The sequence below is a fragment of the Bemisia tabaci genome, chromosome 8, assembly GCF_918797505.1.
Source record: "Bemisia tabaci chromosome 8, PGI_BMITA_v3".
NCBI classification, from domain to species: domain Eukaryota; kingdom Metazoa; phylum Arthropoda; class Insecta; order Hemiptera; family Aleyrodidae; genus Bemisia; species Bemisia tabaci.
The window spans coordinates 6,952,319-6,973,862 of NC_092800.1; the positions used below are offsets into that span (position 1 = coordinate 6,952,319).

Here is a 21,544-nt window from a genome sequence, read left to right on the forward strand (position 1 = left end):
TTGAAACTTATCTTACATACTTTTATTCTCAACAAACATTATATTCTATGAACATATTTGAGGCAGAAGAAAATTCACTCGCAGGAAACTGCGAACTTTGTTTTATACTTCTCACCCCTCTTCCACTCCCAGCAGATCTTCTCAAGAAAAAACAGAACCAAGACATTCATTGTCTCACTTTTAACAGTATGGTAAATGGAGGGTAGACTTCCCTTCAAGTAGTTTGTTTGTACAAAATGATTTGGACTGCCTGGTCCAAACTTAAAGTTTAAGCCTCATGATGAGGCCACGTCAGAACTTGGAGTTTTAGCTGCTGTCTCTGCATTCTCTGGGTTGAGGCCTAACTTTTTTCTGAGTTCAACATTTTCTCGTATCAGTGCGTTCACTCGCTGTTCGTACTTATCCTTCAATGTCTGGAACAAGTTCATTTGTGTGTGATACTCTGTTTTCAGTTTATCATTCAGTCTGAAACAAAAAAATTTTCTGTTTCTAATTTAATGCGATCTCGAGAAACTTATCTTAAATTCTCTAATTTGATCTCAATTACTTGATTTGCGATACTTCGATTGAACTGCCATTTAAACCTATGGGAACGGATCGGTAAACAGGGTGTTCACAACGGACACTTTAATAATCGATTCTTTACCACAGCTTCAAATGGAGAAATATCTATATTCGATCATTAACGCCTCGCCGCTGTTGCATAATTATAAAGCGTTACTTTTGTATACACCCACGCAACTGTCCTGAAATATTAATGAAATCACAAGGTTTTTAGCGTCCAGGAAAACCAGGGAGTGAATTTGGCAGGATAAAATAAGGTGTGATTGAGGAGTTTGTGAGGAAAAAATAGCATCATTTGGGATACTTCCAATGAAAATTGCCATTTAACCGCGTTGGCAGTTAAAATTGATCATTTTGACTGCTAAAATTTTTAAATATCGACATCCATCTCTTTACTCTTAGTTTCAAGCATGGAAAGAACTCATCATCTCTTTAATCTTTGTTTCAAGCATAGAAATGGGATTTAGAATGTGGTTAATACATGGTACCCTAAAATTACAACTCAATTTTTTTTCAGTGACCTAAAATACTTATAGTATGTGAAACATTATTTTAATATTATATTTTCATTGATGTTCACACTCTATGTGTATGTGTATCTATGTATTATTACCAAAAACAGACCAAATCTTTAATTTAGCTTCTTGAAAAACTCAGCAATAACATATCGATCGCCTCAGCGCGAGATCATGTATCTCCGTTTTCGACGTTGCAGACTTCCTATCATTTTTTATTTTTCCTTGGAAAACTTAATTGTCAACGTAATTTTTCGCAAACTTCCTCTGTTTTTCAAGATATTTATAGTCTAAATATCCTGCATAGGTAAGCTATGAAGTTGGCTTGTTTCTCTTCACAACATTTTAAAAAAGCAGAGATTTTGAAATATTACAAATGATGTACGTGGTCTCGCACTTTAGTCATCGATATATTTGTCAGTCTCAAACACGGTTTACACTCCGGACGGCGAAGTTGTGCAATTTGCACATCGGAACGTATGCGTAACGGTGTAATGTTTGAAGTATATCTACAATGTCGAAGGCTCTGTTTACGATGCGCACAGGCGCGCTTTTTGATGCCCGGAAAAATTCGAATCCGCGGCGTTCGGCTTTCAGGATCGACTAAGCTCAGAGGAGAATTTCGTGAGCGCCGCCGCCCGCGGCGCACTATTGTCCAAAACTTAAGGGTAGGAAGAAAAAAGTCGGATAATGACTGAAAGATCACGAAAGTTTCGTAATTCTTGTTTTCTTGAGTCGCTAATTTCGAATTTGATGTCAAATCGCCTACATTTCAACACCCTGGGCTACTAATTGTAGGCAAGTTTATGGCACACTGCGGCGCGGCATGCTTCTGCGCGCTGCTAGCTCGATATGCACACTGACGCCTACAAACCTAAGAGGATACTTCAAGCATTGCGCAATGCGTGAAGTAGCCCCTTAGGTTTGTAGGCGCCAGTGCGCGTGTCGCGCTGGCAGCACGCCGTCCGTGGAGCGGCGGTGTTGTGGGTTAATCTCTGTAATTCGCTAAAGCTTTTTTCGGCTCAGAGTAGTATGAAAGATCCTGAACACAAACATATTTGCAGTTCCAAACTTTACATCACAAGTAAGTGTATGATGGTGTCAAAATTAAAATCATAAGAAATGATAACACAAGTGAAAATAAAGAAATGACATAATGACATGTATGTTTCGATAAATTACTTTGACCGCCTTGATTGGTTTGTGCAAAGATTATTCTGATCACGCTGCGTAATAGGCTATTAGAACGCCGGAAAAATCAGTGAATTACTGATAAAATCGTGTTCACTAAAGAACCGTCTGTACCCACTACCCATGCAGAAAACGATACCTTTCATCAAACTTAGTTGATAGATTGCTTTTTCATGCGTCTCTATTAATTACAACCTTAATTAGATTTTTAATAATTTAACCCCCCCCCCCTCCCCGGAAGAAAAGAAAGCAAGTTTAAAAAAAGGCTGAAAAACACAAATATAGACTTTGTCAAAGACTCACGTCGAGGCGGTGTCCATTTTGTTGAGCATGAGCTTTTGTCGTTCTCTCTCCTGTGTGATTTTTCCCTGCAATTTCTCCATATCCTCCTTCAAATGCCCAACCTCCATGTTCCGAATGTTGAGCAAATCCTTTGTGATGTTCGTAATTTCTTTCAGCGACTCAGTCTGTAATATTAATTTAGGATGAGGCGGAGTCAGTGATCAGAATCTCGCAGGATCCTTTGTCAAGTTATGAAAAAGGGTATTTTTACAGACATGCCGCAATAACACTTTGAACCAATGTTTGCAGAATTTAGATGTAAGAGTCATGTTGATCTCTAATGTACTGTCGGAGTGAGAGTTCTCCCCTACTTCTTTTTGTTGAATGATCTAATATAATCTGACAGTCTTCCTTGAGGTGATTGAAAACTTGAGACCTCTATGCGATGTCTTCGCCTTTCCATCTTTGATTAGTTCCACAATTAGCTCATGTATCATGTTAGGCAAAACAAATAAAATCTTGAAATTTCACGTGAAATATTTCATGAAATTTTAGAAATATACCTATTGGAAAATACCGGTTCCTTTTCACGTTTCGCAAAATGAAAAATGTGACTTTCTTCTATGTATTTGTGTGTGTTTGAGTGCAGGTACCTGGTACAGGTGTACGTTTCGCAATGTAAAAATTGTGACTTTCTTCTATGTATTTGTGTGAGGTTGAGTACTCTAGCCCCTGAAAAATATGAATTATTTCACAGCCTCGTGAAATTTCATGAAATATTTCACGGAAATTTCCAATCTTTCATATTGTTCATTTTACGCGCGCAAACCCTGATTGTAGGCAAAATGGACAGGGGCGGCATTTCAAGTGTTCGTAGGGCCGGGTAAGTGAGTGACGGGGTTCGTTTGTTTGTTTTTTTCTCAGCTCCTCACCTCGCGGAAACGGTCAATCTGCGTCTTTTAAATTCCCCTTGCGGATTTTCCCGCCTTTTTTTCATTTCCCGTGTTGGTGTCGCGCTATTTTCTCAGGCCCGATTCCATGACACAGGGCCCATCCTCAAATGGCGTCTCTGAAAAAGGGTATCCATTATTCCTATAGATGCCGGGAGTTCAATCGGATTAAAGAATAATTAAGTTGTACAATTGAAGCTTATCTAACATTACATGAAAAAAATTCGTCTTTGAAATAATTGACTAAGGAAATACACAAACATTGATATATTTTCAAACGTTAATCCCTGGTAAAAATTGGCGGTAGAATCTGTGTTCCAAAATACCATAGACCTACTAAAGATTTCCAATAGCTCCTATAGCCGGCTACACAATTTCTTGTAGCCTTTTATAGCCGATGGCGACTAAGCAACGGCCAGGCGATAAAGTGTATGCTAAACGTTACTAATTACGGATGCTAGGACTTAGTGAGTTTTTGGACTACTGCTCTCTTTTTGGGCCGTAATATCTCGATTTATTTTGCGAGGAAAGCTCCGTACTTTTGATGGACGCCTGACATTCCTTTTATATTAGAGCGCCTTCAGTTTCGTATGATACTGTGCAATACCTGTGGTGTAAAATAGTTGCTTCAAGCGCCGTGGCACGCTGCGGCGCAGCAGGCGGGCAGCCAGCGCCAAACGCGCATTGGCGCCTACAAACCTAACAGGGATACTTCACGCGTTGCGCAATGCGTGAAGTATCCCTGTTAGGTTTGTAGGCGCCAGTGCGTCGCCGCTCCGCTTTGTGTTAGGCTCTAATATTTAATCTGGCGGAGTCAGTGTTATTCAACTCATGATTTTGAAATGTTTGCACATCCTGTATGGATTATTCTCTTTTTAATTGATGAAAAAAAATAAGTATTAAAGGAAAATATAATGTGTGTTTTTTATATATTAAGGTGGTTTCGTATCAAACTTAATAATTTCAAAAGCACACAAATTTCTACACAATTTCTTATAGCCTTTTATAATCGATGGGGAAAAAGCAATACAGCCAGGCGATAAAGTAGGAAGCCCGGCGATAGGAACTATAGCCCGGCTGCATAATTTTTCATCGCTTCGTATAGCCCGGCCGTATGATTTTCTCCGCATTCTACAGCCAGCTATATGATTTTCTGTAGCCTTCTTTAGCCAGCTATAAGAATTCCTATGGTATTTTGAAACGCCGCTCTTATCGCCAATTTTTACCAGGGATACCCCAAAACATCTTATGATAAATTAAATGCGTTTCCTTTTATGAAGACAGTTCTTGCAGGTCTGTTTCACGCAGAAGATACAGCCAACTTAATACACTTTTAAGGGGTAAATTCGCTCGCAAATCACTGGGAACACAACAAAGTCTGAAATCTACTCCTTAGCGCGCAATCTGCGGAGTTTATGACACGCTGTTTCAAAGCCGCGTATGCAGGCAGTTTTTCATGGTGGTCGACCGTCAGGTTAGCCCGGAGAGACATCTAACCTGAATAAACAAATAATCTCGTGAACTGTTATAAAGTCTCCTTGCGTAAGATTTCAATTGATCCAAAGTTTTGGCTTTTGCAAAATAAAGAAAGAAAAAGAAAACAGACGCTTGAAAACTATAGGAACCATACAATATAAAAAGTCTGTGAAATTGTTTGTTTATTCTCAGGTTAGTTTACTTTTACTCCACTGCATGTGCAAACCTGATCGGCGACTGTGAAAATCTGTCCGCAGATGCGGGAAACGTGAGAGAGCGTGTTATAAACCACGGAGATTTCGCGCAAACGAGCGAATTACTGATTTTTTTGATATGCCCAATGTGATTTCCGTGCGATTTTACCCGTAAAGAGGATGTACATGTCGAAGGCAGTTAGTCAAATGCCCAGGCCAGTAGTCAAATTTTGGCAGTTTACGGAATTCTGCAAATTTATGACGAGGAGTTCACGGGTTTTCAATATTTTGGGAAGAATAACTCTTCAAATCCGCGAGAGCTCCTTGCTCCTTCCTTTTTACATACCTATAGTACATTTAAATGTTAAAATTTTAAAAATTCAATGTTTTTTGACGTGCTGAAAATTTTACGATAAATGTGCATTCAGGATCTTAAAATCGTACAAAATACTATTTTATGCTGCATACTTTTACAGAGAAGTCTTTCTTACAGGAGCAACGAATTAGGTATTTTGTCGAAAATAAGGGTGAAAAATCAAAATTTTAATCTAAGTAAGAATATTTGACTCTTTGCTTAGGCATTTGACAAAATGCCTGATTTGACCATTTGCCTTCGACTTATATGTGCGTGCAATAGACCCATTATCGTCGGTCCTCTTACGTAAGGGCATATCTCGATTCCATGTGAGCCTTGTTCTCTGTATAACTCTATGCTTTCCGGGACCCATGCAAAAAATGAGATACGCACTTACGTCAGAGGAGCGATGATATGCACTACATTTTGCAATTAGGAACTATAAATTCCAGCCCGGTTTAAAAACAACGTACGTGCCATTAGTTTCCCTATGCACAAAAGTGTTTTTTCAAATGAGCCAGAATTTTTAAGTCCAAATTGCAGAATGCAGTCCATATGTCCTAAGCTGCCTAGGGTACTCTTTAAGACATCTCAAAGAGGGGCAAATCGACGTAAGTATGTGTAGCTTCTCTACACTCTTTCTCACCTGAGTTGTCAGTGCTTTGTTTTGTTTGTCCAAGTTGATGCAGAGGATGTGTTTTTCCTTGAGCATGTCAATAATTTGGTTCAGAAAGTGTTGAATCCGACCATTTTTTGTTTTTAGTGTTTCGAGATCATCTGTCGGGTCTGTGCTTGTTTCGCCCTTCAGTTTTTCCAGTTTTTTCTCCCACTCAGGTTGATTATTTGTTTCAGAGTCTGGTGTTGTGGTGACATTCTCTGTGTGAGTCATTTCTATCACTTGTAGATCGATACCTGGTTCAACTGAAGCAAAAATTACTATAATTCACAGTAACTGCAAGAGAAAAATATCGGGTGAATAAAGCTGGGTAAAAAATATGCTGCTAAAGGTGGAAGAAAATGCAGTTTATCATATTACCTAGTTTCATAAAGTCATTCACAATCGTAAAGTTTGACATCAGGACAAACCTTGTTTGACAAAATTTAATTAAGTTCGTCTACTTCAATTCATAGTTTGATGTAAATGTTTATCACTCTGCGGCGCCTGAATTAATTTTTGGTTTCGAACCAGGGGGACACAAATGTATGTTGCAACCTTCGCAATCCAAAATGTTTTACTCAAAATTTTGTTTATATTTTTTCCCAAATAATAGGCTCGTAGCAAACTTTTGCTACAACAAAAATAAGAGTTGCTTTTTATCAGTAAATTTTTCAATAGTCACGATGAGCGCATTGGCAAAGGTTAAAATGCACTTTTAACTTCACAATCTGCGTAAGAAATGTGCGTTTTTTTGAGCTCCCCTCTTCAAAAATGATACAACGGCACAGGTGAACATTTCTTTAGAGGTGTCGTTCTATATCCAACCCCTGTGCACTAGGATACCTACAATACAAAATCCAACATGACCGACACCAATTAATCCAAAAGTTCACCACCAAAATTTTCAGTTAAAAGTGCCTAAGATTCTTCTGACAAAAATGCAATTTGCGAGGAGAAATTTGGCATCCTCGAATTGTAGTTACGCTCTTTCGTGGGGGGGGGGGGGGGGGGGGGGCGAATGGAAATGGCTAGAGTTGCATGAAAATTGAGTCAAGTTAAAAAGAGTTTTGAAAAATTTCGACAGCCATGACATTGTTGGATGAATTTTTTAAAAGTTATCCAACGTCCCAAGATTTGTGGTTTGAAAGAGAGCAGTGGAGGTTAGGAGTCGTAGAGCGCGAGGGAGTGCCGTAAAGCGACTTATATGTATGTATGTATTCAATGTTTGATGGTAATTTAATTACATTCGAAAGTGGTGAAATGATGCTCGGTCCGCGCCATGTAGCGGGGAAAAGAAAGCGAAAAAGTTTCAAAAATGTTTGAGCTCTAAAGAGTACCAGTTCAAGACTGAGGGGGAGAGTGTTCAGCTCGGGTAGCTGATGTGTTCGGCTTAGGTTCCTTCAGTAGTCTTGTACTGGCACTCATGAGAGCTCAAAAATGTTTGACTCTTGTTGAAATTTTTGGAATTTTTCGGCTGTGTTGTCCCCGCAAAATGGTGTGGACCCAGAACTATTTCACCACCTTGTTACGCACAATTAGGGCCATTTCTTAGTGTTTTTCTCTCGTTCGATCACATATCACATATTCGACGCACCATCGCGATGGTGCTGACAGTGCTCAGTGCTGCAGTGATGACATCACTGAGGCGGAATGAATATCATTCCCGTCCATAGTTATACAGTTTTCCTTTTTTTTACTTTATTTATTTTATTACTTATTAATTGTAATGTATATTGTATTGTAAAATTAGCCAATAAAAAAAGGTGTCAATAAGCAAAAAAAAAAAAAAAAAAAAAAAAAAAAACAGAAAAAGCAGATCGGAACCAAGGCACATCAGCTGTCGAATTTAACAGGACTGTTCAATTCCTTGCATTAAAGCGCACTGGAAAAAAAAGTCGCTTGGATCAAGAGTCCAGACTCTTAAAAACATTGACAAGAAAAAACCCTCTTGATTCAAGCGGACTTTTTTCTTGAATCAAAAGGAAAGCCGCCCACATCAAGAGGCTCAGCTCTCGACTCAAGGAAAACTCGGATTGAATCAAGAGTATATTTTCTTGTCAATGTTATTAAGAGTCTGGACTCTAGATCCAAGCGTCTTTTTTTCCAGTGCGTTTGTGCATATTCCTTTGAAAATGTTCAGGAATTTGCCAAGTACTATGCAGAACTGCCACTGAATCTTGCATAAAAATCCCCACAACCATGTTTCACGTGAAAAAATAAATTACCAAATTTAATTTGGCGTCAGATGATGCAGCTTGGTTCCTTTCTGCTAAACGCGGTCCAGTCGATATGGCGATGATGGCAGTCGACGGGGTTTGTCGCCGGGGGAGGCCGTGAAATTTTACCTAAGTTTCGTGTCAGTCCTGATTCCGCGCTGGATCGGGTCGGGTCGGGATACGCACATGCAAAGCCGGGGAGGCGCGGTGACTGACTCGCCTCATGTGGGTTAACTCTCTCGCAGATCGCGAGTCTCCTATTTTTAGCCCCTCTCCTAAAATAGGAATGCGACGCCTCCCGCGGGCCCAAATGGAGAAAAAGAAAGAAATTATAATCCCGTGTTTATTGATCGGAGGGCCGTCCGTAAGTCACACGAGTTACTTTTTAAACCCAAGTACCACGTGAAATCACTGAGAAACAATGGAGAATTTGCACGCAAAATTTTATTGCTTCATCTGAAAGTGCCTAAAGAGCTGATTTCACTGTATGTTTTATAATTTTTTTCTGAAATGAGAAAAAGTATAAAAATCGATTTGAAAGTAAGAAAATGCTCCGCCTAGTGACGTCATCTAGCGGCATTTCCCTTTTAAACACATGTATTTTAGCAGAATCGGTTATTTCGTCATATCTCCTCTAATAATTGCTCAATTTATGAATGAAGGGTATCTCCGTGTTCAGTTCACTCAGTAGATTCCACTCAAACACGAAATTTATCAAATTCCAGACCCTTGCAAATTCTCCATTTGCATGGATCTAGTTAAAAACATCGACGAGAAAAAGTAATCTTGATTTAATCGGATTTTTTCTTGAATCGAGAGCTAAACCTCCTAATATAAGCGCATATCCTTTTGTTTTGAGCAATAGTCCGATCGAATCAAGAGTGTTTTTTCTTGTTAATGTTTTAAGAGTCTGGACTCGAGATCCAAGCGATTTTTTTTTCCATGAAATGGACCACTAGACAGAGCACGGATTTAAGCATTCTACTACGAGTTTCTTAACCTGAATTTACGTAAAATACGATTCGCGCAACCCATTGACTTCTAACCATGACATTAATGTATCTTGTCGTGTGAATTCAAATCTCCCGCTCGTGAACACGCGATGGTCTACGTGAGTCAAACTAGAGTCCCTTTATACCCAGAGTTAAGACAACTCGATTATCAGCTGACTGGCAGCCGGCCTTGGCTGGCCACGGAGGCCGAAACGAGTGCACCCAAACGAACGATATTGAGGGATAAGGATCAGGAATCCTGCGATGTCTGTCACACAAAAACAACAACATCAACAAATTGATCAATTAAAACGAAAATTAGATTGGTTTGTGAATAATTTCTTAATCTATTTTCATTTTAGACCGATGGAAATAAAAATTTACTCTTGATAAACCACAATCAGGTAATATTTTCATTATTCTTGTTCACATTCGAGGTACCGCCATCTTGGTGCACTCGTTTCGGCCTCCATGAGCGAGAACCAATCAGAATTGGATTTTTTTTTAGGCCACTTTCAGTCCAACCAAAAGTGAGTTGTCTTAACTCTGGGTATAAAGGGACTCTAAGTCGAACCACACTCTACACGTTGCCGTGGGCCGTGGCAAGTCTCGGCGATACGAAAATATGGCAGCCTCAATCTTGACGCTTTTGCTCAGTTATGGAAAATTATGAGAAAACGACACAACGTGACGTGGCGTATGAGAAAAACGTGGCAAATTGTTAACACTTTGAACAATGAGGGATGGGAAAGAAACAGTGCTTGGTTGAGGAGCCTGCCAAAACTGCGTCGGAGGGCGCGATTTGACTCACGTAGAGTATTGTGTTTTTTGTGACCGGGCAATTCAAATTTCCCGTAACCAATGTAGAATAATAACGTGTTATCATAGTTAGGAGTTGATTTCAGTATTTTCGATGCAAGAAGCGTGTTCCACGTGAAATTTTGGTCACGATGCATGTATCAGAATGCTTAAATTCGCACCCTGTCTAGTGGTGTCTTAAGAATTATTGCCGTCGTGTCGGAGAAGTTGTGCATGTTGTCTGTTCACTAATTGAAGGGACTCCTCTTGTTGAAATTGATTTTCGAGATAAGTTGCAATTTTTTCCGCATTGCAAATCGCGTACTCTTTTCACTCTTGGCACTCATGTTATTGATCGTTTGAAATCGGCATTTATTGACGATCACGTACAAATAAATATTGCCGTTTCGTGGTAAAGTAATAGCAACTTTATTGCGTTCAATTGCGAAATGATTTAAATATTTTCGTTACATCGTGGCACTTAGGCAACGAGTCTCATGAAAACGTATGCCAAGGGGAAAAGATAGAAGATTTGTATTTTAAGGTATTTGAACAAGATGACATCAGAGGGTTGAAAATATGGAATAGAGTAAGACTCAATATGGATAGAGAGAACTCAAAGTACATACTAAAAAAACAACAATTTACTTACTTTTTCAAACAATACCTACACTGCAGGTATAAAATTATGTATCTATTTACAATTTTTTACATTGTATCAAAACTTAACAAACTTTTTCAGTAAATTTAAACCTATGGAAAGGCACAAATTTCCTTCGAAGTTCGAGGTATCATCATCTAATAATACTGATCTATACTTCTATTGCACCACCAACAAAAGAAAATATTCTAGATAGGCATACAGTCTATTATTATACAAACAAAATAGAAAATCACGTTTTACTTAAATCTAAAAATACCTGGATGCTCAATATTCTATAAATAACTGTACACAAAGGCAATTAACCTAACAGGAACTGAGTTTTAAACAGCTCACTTGGTGTTTATTGAAAATCCGTCCTGCTAACTTCGAGTTCCATTAGTTTCCTGGAAGATAAAATTAACTCAGTTTTGAACATTTTTTTTGACGCAAATACGTGATGTCTTGCTAGAGGTGCAGCGCCTTCATAAATCTTTCTATTAAATACATGAGCAGATAGCCCTTCACAAAAATAAAACTCATTATTCCAGGAATTTGAAAAAAAAAAAATTATTCAGTTCATGACAATGTTAACTCATGTTAAGATGACAAATTCTTTATCCATGGAATTATTTTGAATTTATTTGTGCGATCACTTATCGATTGTTTCGAATACATACCCGCCCTCATCTTTTTTAAAGGCTCTTATTATTACAAAAGGATCGGCTGTAAAGTAATTATTATACATGTAACTTATATTTACATTTATTTTCTCTTATACCATTGACACTAGCATGCAAGAGGCTTTAGTTTTTTTTCAATTTTTCGAAAATTACGTATTCTTTCGCTCTCTTCATTTTGTTTACAATCATGCCGTTTAAATACAATTTTTATTCGTAAATAAACGAATTGAATATTAGACATATATTTTCTTTTTTATCTTCTCCAGTATAAGCGTAAGTGGGTTACCTCGTTCCTGGGAACAATCATCATTTAGAATACCGGTAAAAATTCTTACATACAATAGTATTGGCATTACTGTGATTTTGTCTTATTAGTGAGTATGGTGTTTCTTCTCCAAATCCATGCATTAATAGTAAAATCACGCAGAAACTTTCGAGTGATTTTTTTTACACGTAGGTTCTTGTTTTTAAGAAACAAATAATATACAAATAAAAAATAACAATACCCAGGTACATAATAGATAGGATTTGGTTGAAACATTACATATCTTCGTATTTGCAACCAACCACTACTTTATAAGATCACCAAAATTTATTGCATTTTCTGGAAATTGATCAATCTGGTGCGATGTATTTTACAGTTTTCGTTTAGCAAACGAGTTAGGAACTTGATCCACTCTTAAATCAATATTTCGAAATTATCACTCAATTTCTTCTTCTTCTTTCCATATTTTGTAAAGTTTCCTAGAACTAATAATAGCAAAAGTAATTTTTAGGTATGCCTTTCCTCTACTATCATCCAATACAGATCTTGAAATAAATACCGATGGGACATCAAAGCCTCCGTACATAATTCCCTTTGAAATAAACACAGACATTTTATACAATTACAAATGATCTTGAATAACTTAGCGAAAATAGAAATAAATAAATAGCGGAATAAAAGAATAAATGTAAGCAGTCTAGTATACAGTATTTTCTATCAACAAAAGTGACATCTCTGCGTGAACAAGAAAGAAAAACTGAATTCAACTGCTTCCTTTTTAGAGGATTTTTGTGCAACATCGAGAAACCTCTAGACAGTAGGGCTACAACACTGTCGTGCTAAGGAAGGACGCCGTATGAACATTCGAGAGTTGCCAAATTTTCTTCGATGAAACGTTTATTTTTTAAGAAAGTTATGAATATTTTTCCGAGAATTTTTCAAGAACTATAGGTAAAATTGCGAAGAAAATTACCTGAATAATTGGAAGAAAAATATTCACAAATTTACCTGATAATTCGTGATTTACCAACGGAAATTTGGCAACACCTGAAGGCTCATACGGCGTTCATCCTTTGCACGGCAGAACAGTGATCAATGGATACGGGCACTTAAATCTCCTTCGAATTCCAAAGTCTTGTGCTTCGTCAGACTTTTTACTTAGCTTCCGGACGAATCAGTCTAGTGGCGTGCTTCGCGATATATCGATTGCTCTGGCATTTAAACCCATGGAAAAGGATCGATAAACAGGGTGTTCGCAACGAATACCTTAATAATCGAATGTTTACCATAGCTTCCAATGGGAAAATGTCGATAATAATCGATCATTCCTACCTCGCCACTGGGACGTATCAATTAGCAAAATAATTATGCTAAAATCTGAAAATGCGGATCTCCTTTTGCAACGTTTAAAATTCTTCGATTACATGTTTTATTTTTTCAAAAGAAAGCCAACTAAATTATCTCCTTGAAATTTACTGTGGATATTTTGAGTGAGAGAAGAAGATTCATAGAAAATTTCAGCGACATTAGTCGGTTAGTTTTTGTTTAGACACGGACTGAGATTTGCAACGTCGTGATCGCGAGGAAGCATTTTCCGACTTGAGCCATCGATAAGATTCAACCGGTTCTATAAGTGGTTGGATTGAGTTTTGTATAGTTCCATCGTGTTGTAATGAGCGTTTCCGTTGATTTGATTTCCCTGCATTTTTTCGCTGATAGTAGTTATCCCTGCAGCAGGTGACTTAGTTCCATTCATGTCCGATGATGTTTTGTAGCAGCGTTTTTTCCCTGGGAAAAGTTTGCTGAGTCTCAAAGCCAATGGATGGATCAGATTCTCATCATACTCGTTCTCTTCCGAACAACAACCTGGGAAAAAAGACAAAAATCACGTCAAAATTAGTTTAATACCTATATCCAAGAAGCAATGATCACGATAAGTTGCGATTTAATACGAGAATATGTATCGCGATTTTATCGACTTCGATTTATTGCAAAATTATCTGATAAAAAATTGAGATTTCATCACGTTGATTTGTAGTAAAGTGGCGATTCCATCAACGGCGATCTAGCGCAATATAATCAAACAAACAATTGTGATAGATTGAGGTAAAAGTTCAATTTTACAAAGATTGCGACAAGAGCAAGGATAATCGCCCAGCTGTTGATCATCCAAGCCAAAAAACTTTTAAAAATCGCAAATTAATTTAAAAATATCGCAATTTTTCCGTTGAAAAATGCTACTTGGGGTTAGTAGGTACTCGACATGCCCTCTCGTACTTTTTCACAAAGAATAAGCTAGAAAAACAAAACTTCCTGGGGGAAAACTCTCGCAATATCTGATTTTGTCTTTGGCAATGTTTTTCCACGAGAACTTTCATACAGTAATTATTTTAAGAGAGGAGTTAGGAGAAAATACTTACTTGTGACGTAGCTAATGATTAAGCCCGAAATCACTGTGATCATAGTTCCAATCAAAGCATAGTACATGTATGTCAGTGAAAACAGATACATGACCCAATCACTGGAACAAAGAATTAAAAAAGAAATCAAATTAAGGACGTATTCATCCCACGCTGCAGAAAATTCCATATTCAAGGTTCCGATGCTGAAATTTTCCTGTAATTTCTTCATGTTTCCTCATCCCTGTTTTCCTCATCCTTGTTCTTCTCCTCTCTCTCACCCTCTTCCCATCTCACTCCTCGCATCTGATTCTTTCGAACCTTGCCTGCTGCTCTCCAAATGTTTGCCGAATCATGAGAAAAACTTCGAAGCAATACATTTTTAACGAATCAAAATCCCCAATTTTTTATCTGTGTTTCAGTTCCGATTTCAAACCAAAGATTACAGAATCCAAATGAAATATTCACGCTCATTATTTTGAATTATGATCTCATTGTTTTTGAAAACTACAGATGGTTCTGAGTTCAACCAGCCTAATTTTGCGGGACGATCCTTTAGCTAAAAAAAAGACTGTTTCCCTATGAACGTGGGCCTGGTAACTGATTACTAGCAGGTTACCGAAAATCACGGCTTACACACCCTGTATGTGTCGCCTGCAATTTGCAAGCCAGTGGTAAATAAATAGAGGAGCATAAAATTCAAATATAAAAGAGCAAGACTAAAGTGCTGCCTAGAATGCTTCCTATAATATGAACAGAAACTTTTCCCCCCGCGAAAACAGGGCAGTAACAGGCACACTTTGAGGAGCGTGCGGAGGACTCCGTGACATTAGGCAACAAAACTAACTTCGTGACAGAGCGTAGAGTATCACAAAAAATGAAGGCGCTTCAAACCGAGCTCATGCTTTTGAGAGCCTTGCCCCTTAAAAATGTCATTATTCGGATGCGCATTAGTGCGATTTATCGAAACAACAAGCGTGAATCGCTCGCGAAGAGTCAGCGGTCGCTGAAATGAGATGTTGCATGTGTGAGGAATTTGCGATTTGACTGTTGATTCTTACTTAAAAGTTCGCGAGAAACACGATGGTGCTACTGGTTTTTTCTGAAATCAACTCCCAAGCTCAAAAAAAGCTCTCAAGTTGAGGCCAAAATGGAGGGGATATCCCACCCTACCCTGAGAGTCCACCTCTCCATCAAAACAAACTCTCCATGCAAAGATAGGGAGCAAATACATTAGCAGGATTGCCGTGCTTTCAGCTTTGGAGTCCCCAAAAAAAGTGGCAGCCCTGTCAATGTATTTGCTCCCTATCTTTGCATGGAGAGTTTGTCTTGATGTAGACGTGGACTCTCAGGGTAGGATGGGATATCCCCCCCCCCCCCATTTTGGCCTCAACTTGAGAGCTTTTTTTGAGCTTTGGAATGAGAGAAAACCTGTGGCACCGTTGTGTTTCTCACGAACTTTTACATAAGGATCAACAGGCAAATCGCAAATTCCTCACACATGCAACATCTCCATTGCCTGCGACATATGAAACTAAATATTTTCGAGCTCATTGCGGAAGGTTTCTTTTAACTTACCCATTTATGGTGGGTATAACTTCTGGGTCTGGTCGGTCATCGTACAACACATCCAAGAGCGAATTTGTAAAGTTGCCGGAGGGTTGGATAGAGCAGGTTCCGAACGGATTATCGCCGCAGCCCTCGATTGATGTAGGGAGAAGAGGCTCCGGGGGTTTGTCGATCAGTTGGCGGCCGTAAGTTATCCAAATCACAAATATGTGGCTGAGTATCATCCCTCCAGCTGCCCCCTATAAAATTAATTGGAACTTAGGTGTGAAATCTGCAAATTCAGGGTCCGATAGTCGGCAAATTTGGCCCAAGATTCCGGCCACGAAGATTTTGGTGGAGTGGAATAAAAATGGACGTTTTCCGATGGCTCCTAAGGCACCTCTAAATTCCGGCGTGCCTCTGATGGTAGAAGGCGAATGAAAATACGACGAGTACTTTTTTCATTAATTTCATTTTTAAATAAACTATAAGACGGATTAGAATATAAACATTATTACTGACATACCTAGTGTCAAAGAATTTAATGTTTACATCCTGAGTATTTTGCGTAAAAAAAAAATCGAGAAAACCATGAGAAACCTACCCTTGAAACATTGGGTCATTTTGAATTTTTAAAAAAAGTATTTGGGTCAGAATTTTTTGCCGCATCAATTAATTATATGATTTATAATGGTGTAAAGTTCTCAAAACTAGTCTGCATCTTTTATGTAAAATACCAACTCAGACTGAAAAACTCAAGTTCTCTCCTTTTAGAGCATAATCTACTATCTGATGGCATATGCAGGTACATTAATTCAATTGAAAATCATTAATCAAATGTTTCACTGTTTTGTTCTTTCTTTAATTCGAAAGGTATTTTTCCTGACCACTCACCACCGACTTGTCAGCTAACGTTTTCAAAGAATTCTTTCGATGTATTGTGTTTGGTACATTATCTTCATCGGCTATTTCTATAAACGCTCAGAAATAAATCACTCTCATATTTATATTCCTACTTATAAATGTGAAGTAGCCATCACGAACCTTCCAATTTGCTGATGGGAAGAACATAGCCAATAAGAATACTCCTAGCAAAGGTCCACTCGTCGCAGATGTCATCAGCATACTTGACTCGATTACACCAGACATGTTCGCCACGACAAACGCGGTGCCCATCACAAGCAAACCACAGAAAACACCTGGAAAGCACAAGCAAATTAGCTTTCACTCTCAATCGATCAAGGTGAAAAATAACGCATCAAATGTGGCTGTGGCATGTTGGCTCATAAAATGTTCACATAGATCGCGATGAATAAAATCAATGCACAGGTAAGAAATTAAAGTTTTCTCTGTTCGAAAGTTTGATCTTTCCGCCACCCAAAAAAAACCAAAGTCTATGCAACATTCAAATCGGGTAAGCACTCACACACCATTACCAAGAATAAGCTTAAGATGAAATAATTTTTTCAAACCGAATTATTTCTCGATACGCAGAAAAGTGCATTGGAATTTTGATGGTGGAACGACCAGAACACGTATCTCGGTGTGCGACGTTGCAGACATTCTGTCATACTTTATTTTTTTAAATGGAAAACTACTCAACGTCAATTTTTGAAAACTTTCGTGATTTTCCCTCTCTTCGCGCTGAAAACTATGTGGAAACTTCAAGGAATGATTTTGATTCGTTCTACTCGAAAAAAATAAAATGAGACCGGAGCATTTTAATCACCGCAAACGAGGTACGTGGTCTGGTAGTTACACAGTAAATTTGAAGCAATTCTAGTTATGAAGAGAAAAATCACCCCCTTCTACCCCTATACATGTTTAGAACTCATGAAATTACAATATGTATTTGTGTTGTGTAAACCTATTGTGTATGGTCTTCCCTCTAAGTTTGCGTCCTTGAGTTACATTTATCACGTCCAGTCGGTCCAGTGAACCTTTAAAATGATGGTCAAATCTCAATGAAAATGCCCTTAAAAGTCGAAAAAAACGGAATTTTTCATACTTACTCATCAATTTAATCAACACCAATTGAGTTGTTTCGCTCAGTCCTTGACAACATGGCAGCAGAGCTACAAAATCCTCGTAACATACTGTTGCCAGTGAATTCAAATTGGAAACTAAGAAGCTGTGAACAGTAACAAGAAAAACCAGAGCTATTAGATCAGATACATACTACATCATACAATGTTGTTGTTATTTACATATCGACAATGATTGAACCACGTATCTCATTTGCGGTGTTCTAAAGGCTTTTGCTTTCATTCTAATTTTTTTTTTTTTTTTTTTTTTTTTTTTTTTTTTTGGAGGAGAACAAATCAACATTATTCTTTGAACATTTCACAGAATTTTCTTTGCACTGCGAGAAAAAATCACCAAAATTTTAAAGAATAGACGTGGAGTAGTTCTCCATTTAATCAATAAAGCATGCTATGAAGTCTGCAACAAACCGAGAGCGTGGTTTAGGAGTCTCAGCATCAATAAGAGTTTGTTCGTGCGTTATTATATTTAGTAAGTTTTCCGAGGGAAATACTCTATTTTAATTTTTAATTTAATTTTTACCATACTATATAATTAAGTAAACAAAAGTGTAGCCAGATCTAACTGCGTTTGACATTTTTTCCAAGGAGTAATTGTAATTGAGTATATCAGTGTTTACAACATTACCATTTATAATACTTAAATGAAAAAGTTCAAGTATGAGAACTTGAATTGTTTACACCTTGCATTGTTGTTTGCTGCATTGTTGTGTTGTTTGCTCGTGCATTTACGTTTGTGACATACAGGTAAATTATAGGGGGGCATTTTCGAATCGACTATCCATTTTTTCTTCCAGGAAAAGACGTTTCTTAAATCAGTTGAGTTACTCCGGAAAAAGTCTCTAATCCTCGCTCTGAAACTTCTGAAAAAATTCGTTAAATCTTCTCTGTGAGAAGAACGAAAAAACCAGAGTTACCTGTGTTCCTATAGAGTCTCACTAAATTTTCACCTTAACACTTTAATGCAAGGTGTGTTTATCAGTGTCTATATAACGTGTATATTAAATGATTTAAAAGAAGAAAAACTTATGCATTAAGCAAACATGAGGACTTACCTCAAAGCTCCATTGAAGAGACTTGCCATAACCAGTCCTAAGAAACCAGGCATGAAGTAAAATTTCTCCTCGAGGTAGAATGGCAGAATTTCATCAATTTTACTGATGCAACCTAGTTTTAGAGGATCACATTGCGAGTAATTGGCATAGATCACCATCCCTACCACCCAGGACAAACTGAATAAGACTATCATCACAGGAACAATCAGTCTTAAGGAGCTGCAACAGAAAGAAAATCATCATGCAAAATCCATCTCCCCACGTGTCCAATAATTACAGTAGTTTTTACATCGCGTTATCAATGGACAGTTTTCTCAGCCTGAAAAAAAAACTTTGTCTGCCTTCTATCGTTTCAACTACGGTACATACCACCGATCTTTCCTTCCTTCAGGCCATCGAATCACGAGCAACATGCACCTTCAATAATGTAGGCGATTTTGATAGGACACATGTACGAAAATTTGCCTAAGTCCTTTTTGGCAGGAGTTTTCGCAATCCAACCTCGAGACTGTTGATGGTGAATTTCGATATACCTCAGTTAAGTCTTTGGTAAGGTTAAGTAAATGGTAATAACTTTTTTTTTTATTTTGAATGCGGAAAGGGTCGTGCATTTAACATGTTTTTAGGACTTGCGTTTGATGAAGATCGTTTTAAAATTAAAGGCATCGATTTTCTACAAATTTTCAAAAGCCCGGTTGAAAAATGTTCAACAGCCTCTCATGCACTTAAGTGGCAAGGATTAAAAACAATAACTGCACAGGACCAAGTGTAATTTCAATACCAACATTCGGAGGAAAGGAATTTGCAGTTGCACTATAAAGATAAATTGATTTCAGTACCAAATTGATTATAAAATAATGCAAAATTCTCTCTAACTAGAAAAATAAAAAAAATGTTGGATTTTGAAAAGAAATGCAAGTACCGACTGAAAGTACAGGTCAAATAATAAAATGTGTACGCACCAAATAACTTTACTCTGAGATGACATGCTGCAATATCTTTGTACAAAATTTTGCTGACACCCAAAGATTGAAAGTGACATGAATAATTGCCCAACTACTGCTGACATAGTCGTCACTCGAAGGGTCGGATCCAGCTCTGAACTGTAAGAAAAGGACATACTTTATTACACTGAGGAAATTTTTTTTGTCAATCCAGTCAATCATTCCTGGGGGAGAAGTCTCCTCGAGTCAACCGGCAATCTCTTTAAAAAGACACGATGGCGTCTCTCTAAAATAATAAAAGGAACGTTTAGAATGAAGAGATATCCTGTTGATTAGGCGAGAATACCTGTCCCCAAATCTTTAATTGAAATTTCATTGATCCTACAATCTTTCTGCGAGGGCAAATATTTTGCCGATCCCCAGATTACTAGAATCCTTTTTATATCAATACGGCGATTACTTTAATCTCAGATGGAAAAATCTGTATGTGTTCAAAAAATTCACGGTAAAAACAGTGCTCTCCCACTTTTCAGCGATGGAGTTCCGCAATTTTTACTTACCAATTAATCTAAATAACCTTTTTCAGCGATCAGTAAATTGTTTGAAAAAATGTGAAGCGCTATAGTCTTCAAAAGCAATGCCAACTTCATAGTTAGGAGACGGATATAATGACATTTAAATGACCACCCCAAACCAGCAATTGATCAGTACAGGAATATAAGCTTATATTCCTGCCCTGGTAAATTGGCGATAAGAGCTGCGTTTCAAAATACCATCGGAATTCTTATAGCTGGCTAAAGAAGGCTACAGAAAATCATACAGCTGGCTGTAGAATGCGGAGAAAATCATACGGCCGGGCTATACGAAGCGATAAAAAATTATGCAGCCAGGCTATAGTTCCTATATCGCCGGGCTTTACACTTTATCGCCTGGCTGTTGCTTTTTCCCCATCGATTATAAAAGGCTATAAGAAATTGTGTAGAAATGCGTGTGCCTTATTGGAAATCATTAAGTTTGATACGGAACCACCTTAATATTTACAAAACACACATTATATTTTCCTTTAATACATATTTTTTTTCATCCATTAAAATGAGAATAATCCATACAGGATGTGCAAACATTTCAAAATCATGAGTTGAATAACGCTGACTCTGCCAGATTAAATATTAGAGCCGAACACAAAGCGGAGCGGCGACGCACTGGCGCCTACAAACCTAACAGGGATACTTCACGCATTGCGCAACGCGTGAAGTATCCCCTTAGGTTTGTAGGAGCGTTGCGCGCTGGTCGGCCGCCTGCCACGGCGCTTGAAGCAACTATTTCACACCAGAGGTATTGCACAGTATCATACGAAACTGAAGGCGCTCTAATATAAAAGGAATGGCAGGCATCCATCAAAAGTACGGAGCTTTCCTCGCAAAATTAATCAAGATACTACGGCCCAAAAAGAGAGCAGTAGTCCAAAAACTCACTAAGTCCTAGCATCCGTAATTAGTAACGTTTAGCATACACTTTATCGCCTGGCCGTTGCTTAATCGCCATCGGCTATAAAAGGCTATAAGAAATTGTGTAGCCGGCTATAGAAGCTATTGGAAATCTTTCAGCCGGCTGTAGGTCTATGGTATTTTGGAACACATAGACTCTACTGCCAATTTTTACCAGGGAGATTCACAATTTTACAATCGATCGAAAATCTTATCCAGATACACACAGCACAAGCAGTTTAACGTATGTTATTATTGTTGACTTAGAGTAATCTATGATATAAATGGTG

General features: G+C 38.0%; 2 protein-coding genes across 5 annotated transcripts in view; both read right to left on the minus strand.

Moving 5' to 3' along the window:
- LOC109040926 (uncharacterized) lies at positions 1–8,646 on the minus strand. The gene is made up of 4 exons (XM_072303070.1): positions 8,531–8,646; positions 6,174–6,448; positions 2,574–2,737; positions 1–465 (listed from the first exon to the last, which is right to left on the minus strand). Exons 2-4 carry the CDS (start codon positions 6,414–6,416, stop codon positions 276–278), a joined length of 597 nt encoding a protein of 198 aa, XP_072159171.1. The 5' UTR covers positions 6,417–6,448; positions 8,531–8,646; the 3' UTR covers positions 1–275.
- Positions 8,647–10,813: 2,167 nt separating this feature from the next.
- LOC109040925 (sodium-coupled monocarboxylate transporter 1) overlaps positions 10,814–21,544 on the minus strand; it is a 49,776-nt gene continuing 39,045 nt past the window's right edge. For all 4 annotated transcript variants that reach the window (XM_019057051.2, XM_019057053.2, XM_019057054.2 and 1 more), the window contains exons 6-12: positions 19,786–19,926; positions 18,824–19,042; positions 17,739–17,857; positions 16,771–16,925; positions 15,757–15,986; positions 14,200–14,300; positions 10,814–13,645 (exon numbers count right to left, since the gene is read on the minus strand). In XM_019057051.2, coding sequence (XP_018912596.1) covers positions 13,407–13,645; positions 14,200–14,300; positions 15,757–15,986; positions 16,771–16,925; positions 17,739–17,857; positions 18,824–19,042; positions 19,786–19,926 — 1,204 coding nt within the window. In that variant the 3' untranslated portion in view covers positions 10,814–13,406. The remainder of the gene's footprint in view (positions 13,646–14,199; positions 14,301–15,756; positions 15,987–16,770; positions 16,926–17,738; positions 17,858–18,823; positions 19,043–19,785; positions 19,927–21,544) is intronic.

Coding starts and splice junctions, on each gene's coding strand:
- LOC109040926 (XM_072303070.1), bottom strand. CDS start 6,416: ATGACTCACACAGAGAATGTCACCACAACACCAGACTCTGAAACAAAT. Junction 2,738..6,173: donor ACAAAGCACTGACAACTCAG/GTGAGAAAGAGT, acceptor TTAATATTACAG/ACTGAGTCGCTGAAAGAAAT. Junction 466..2,573: donor AAAATGGACACCGCCTCGAC/GTGAGTCTTTGA, acceptor TTTTTGTTTCAG/ACTGAATGATAAACTGAAAA.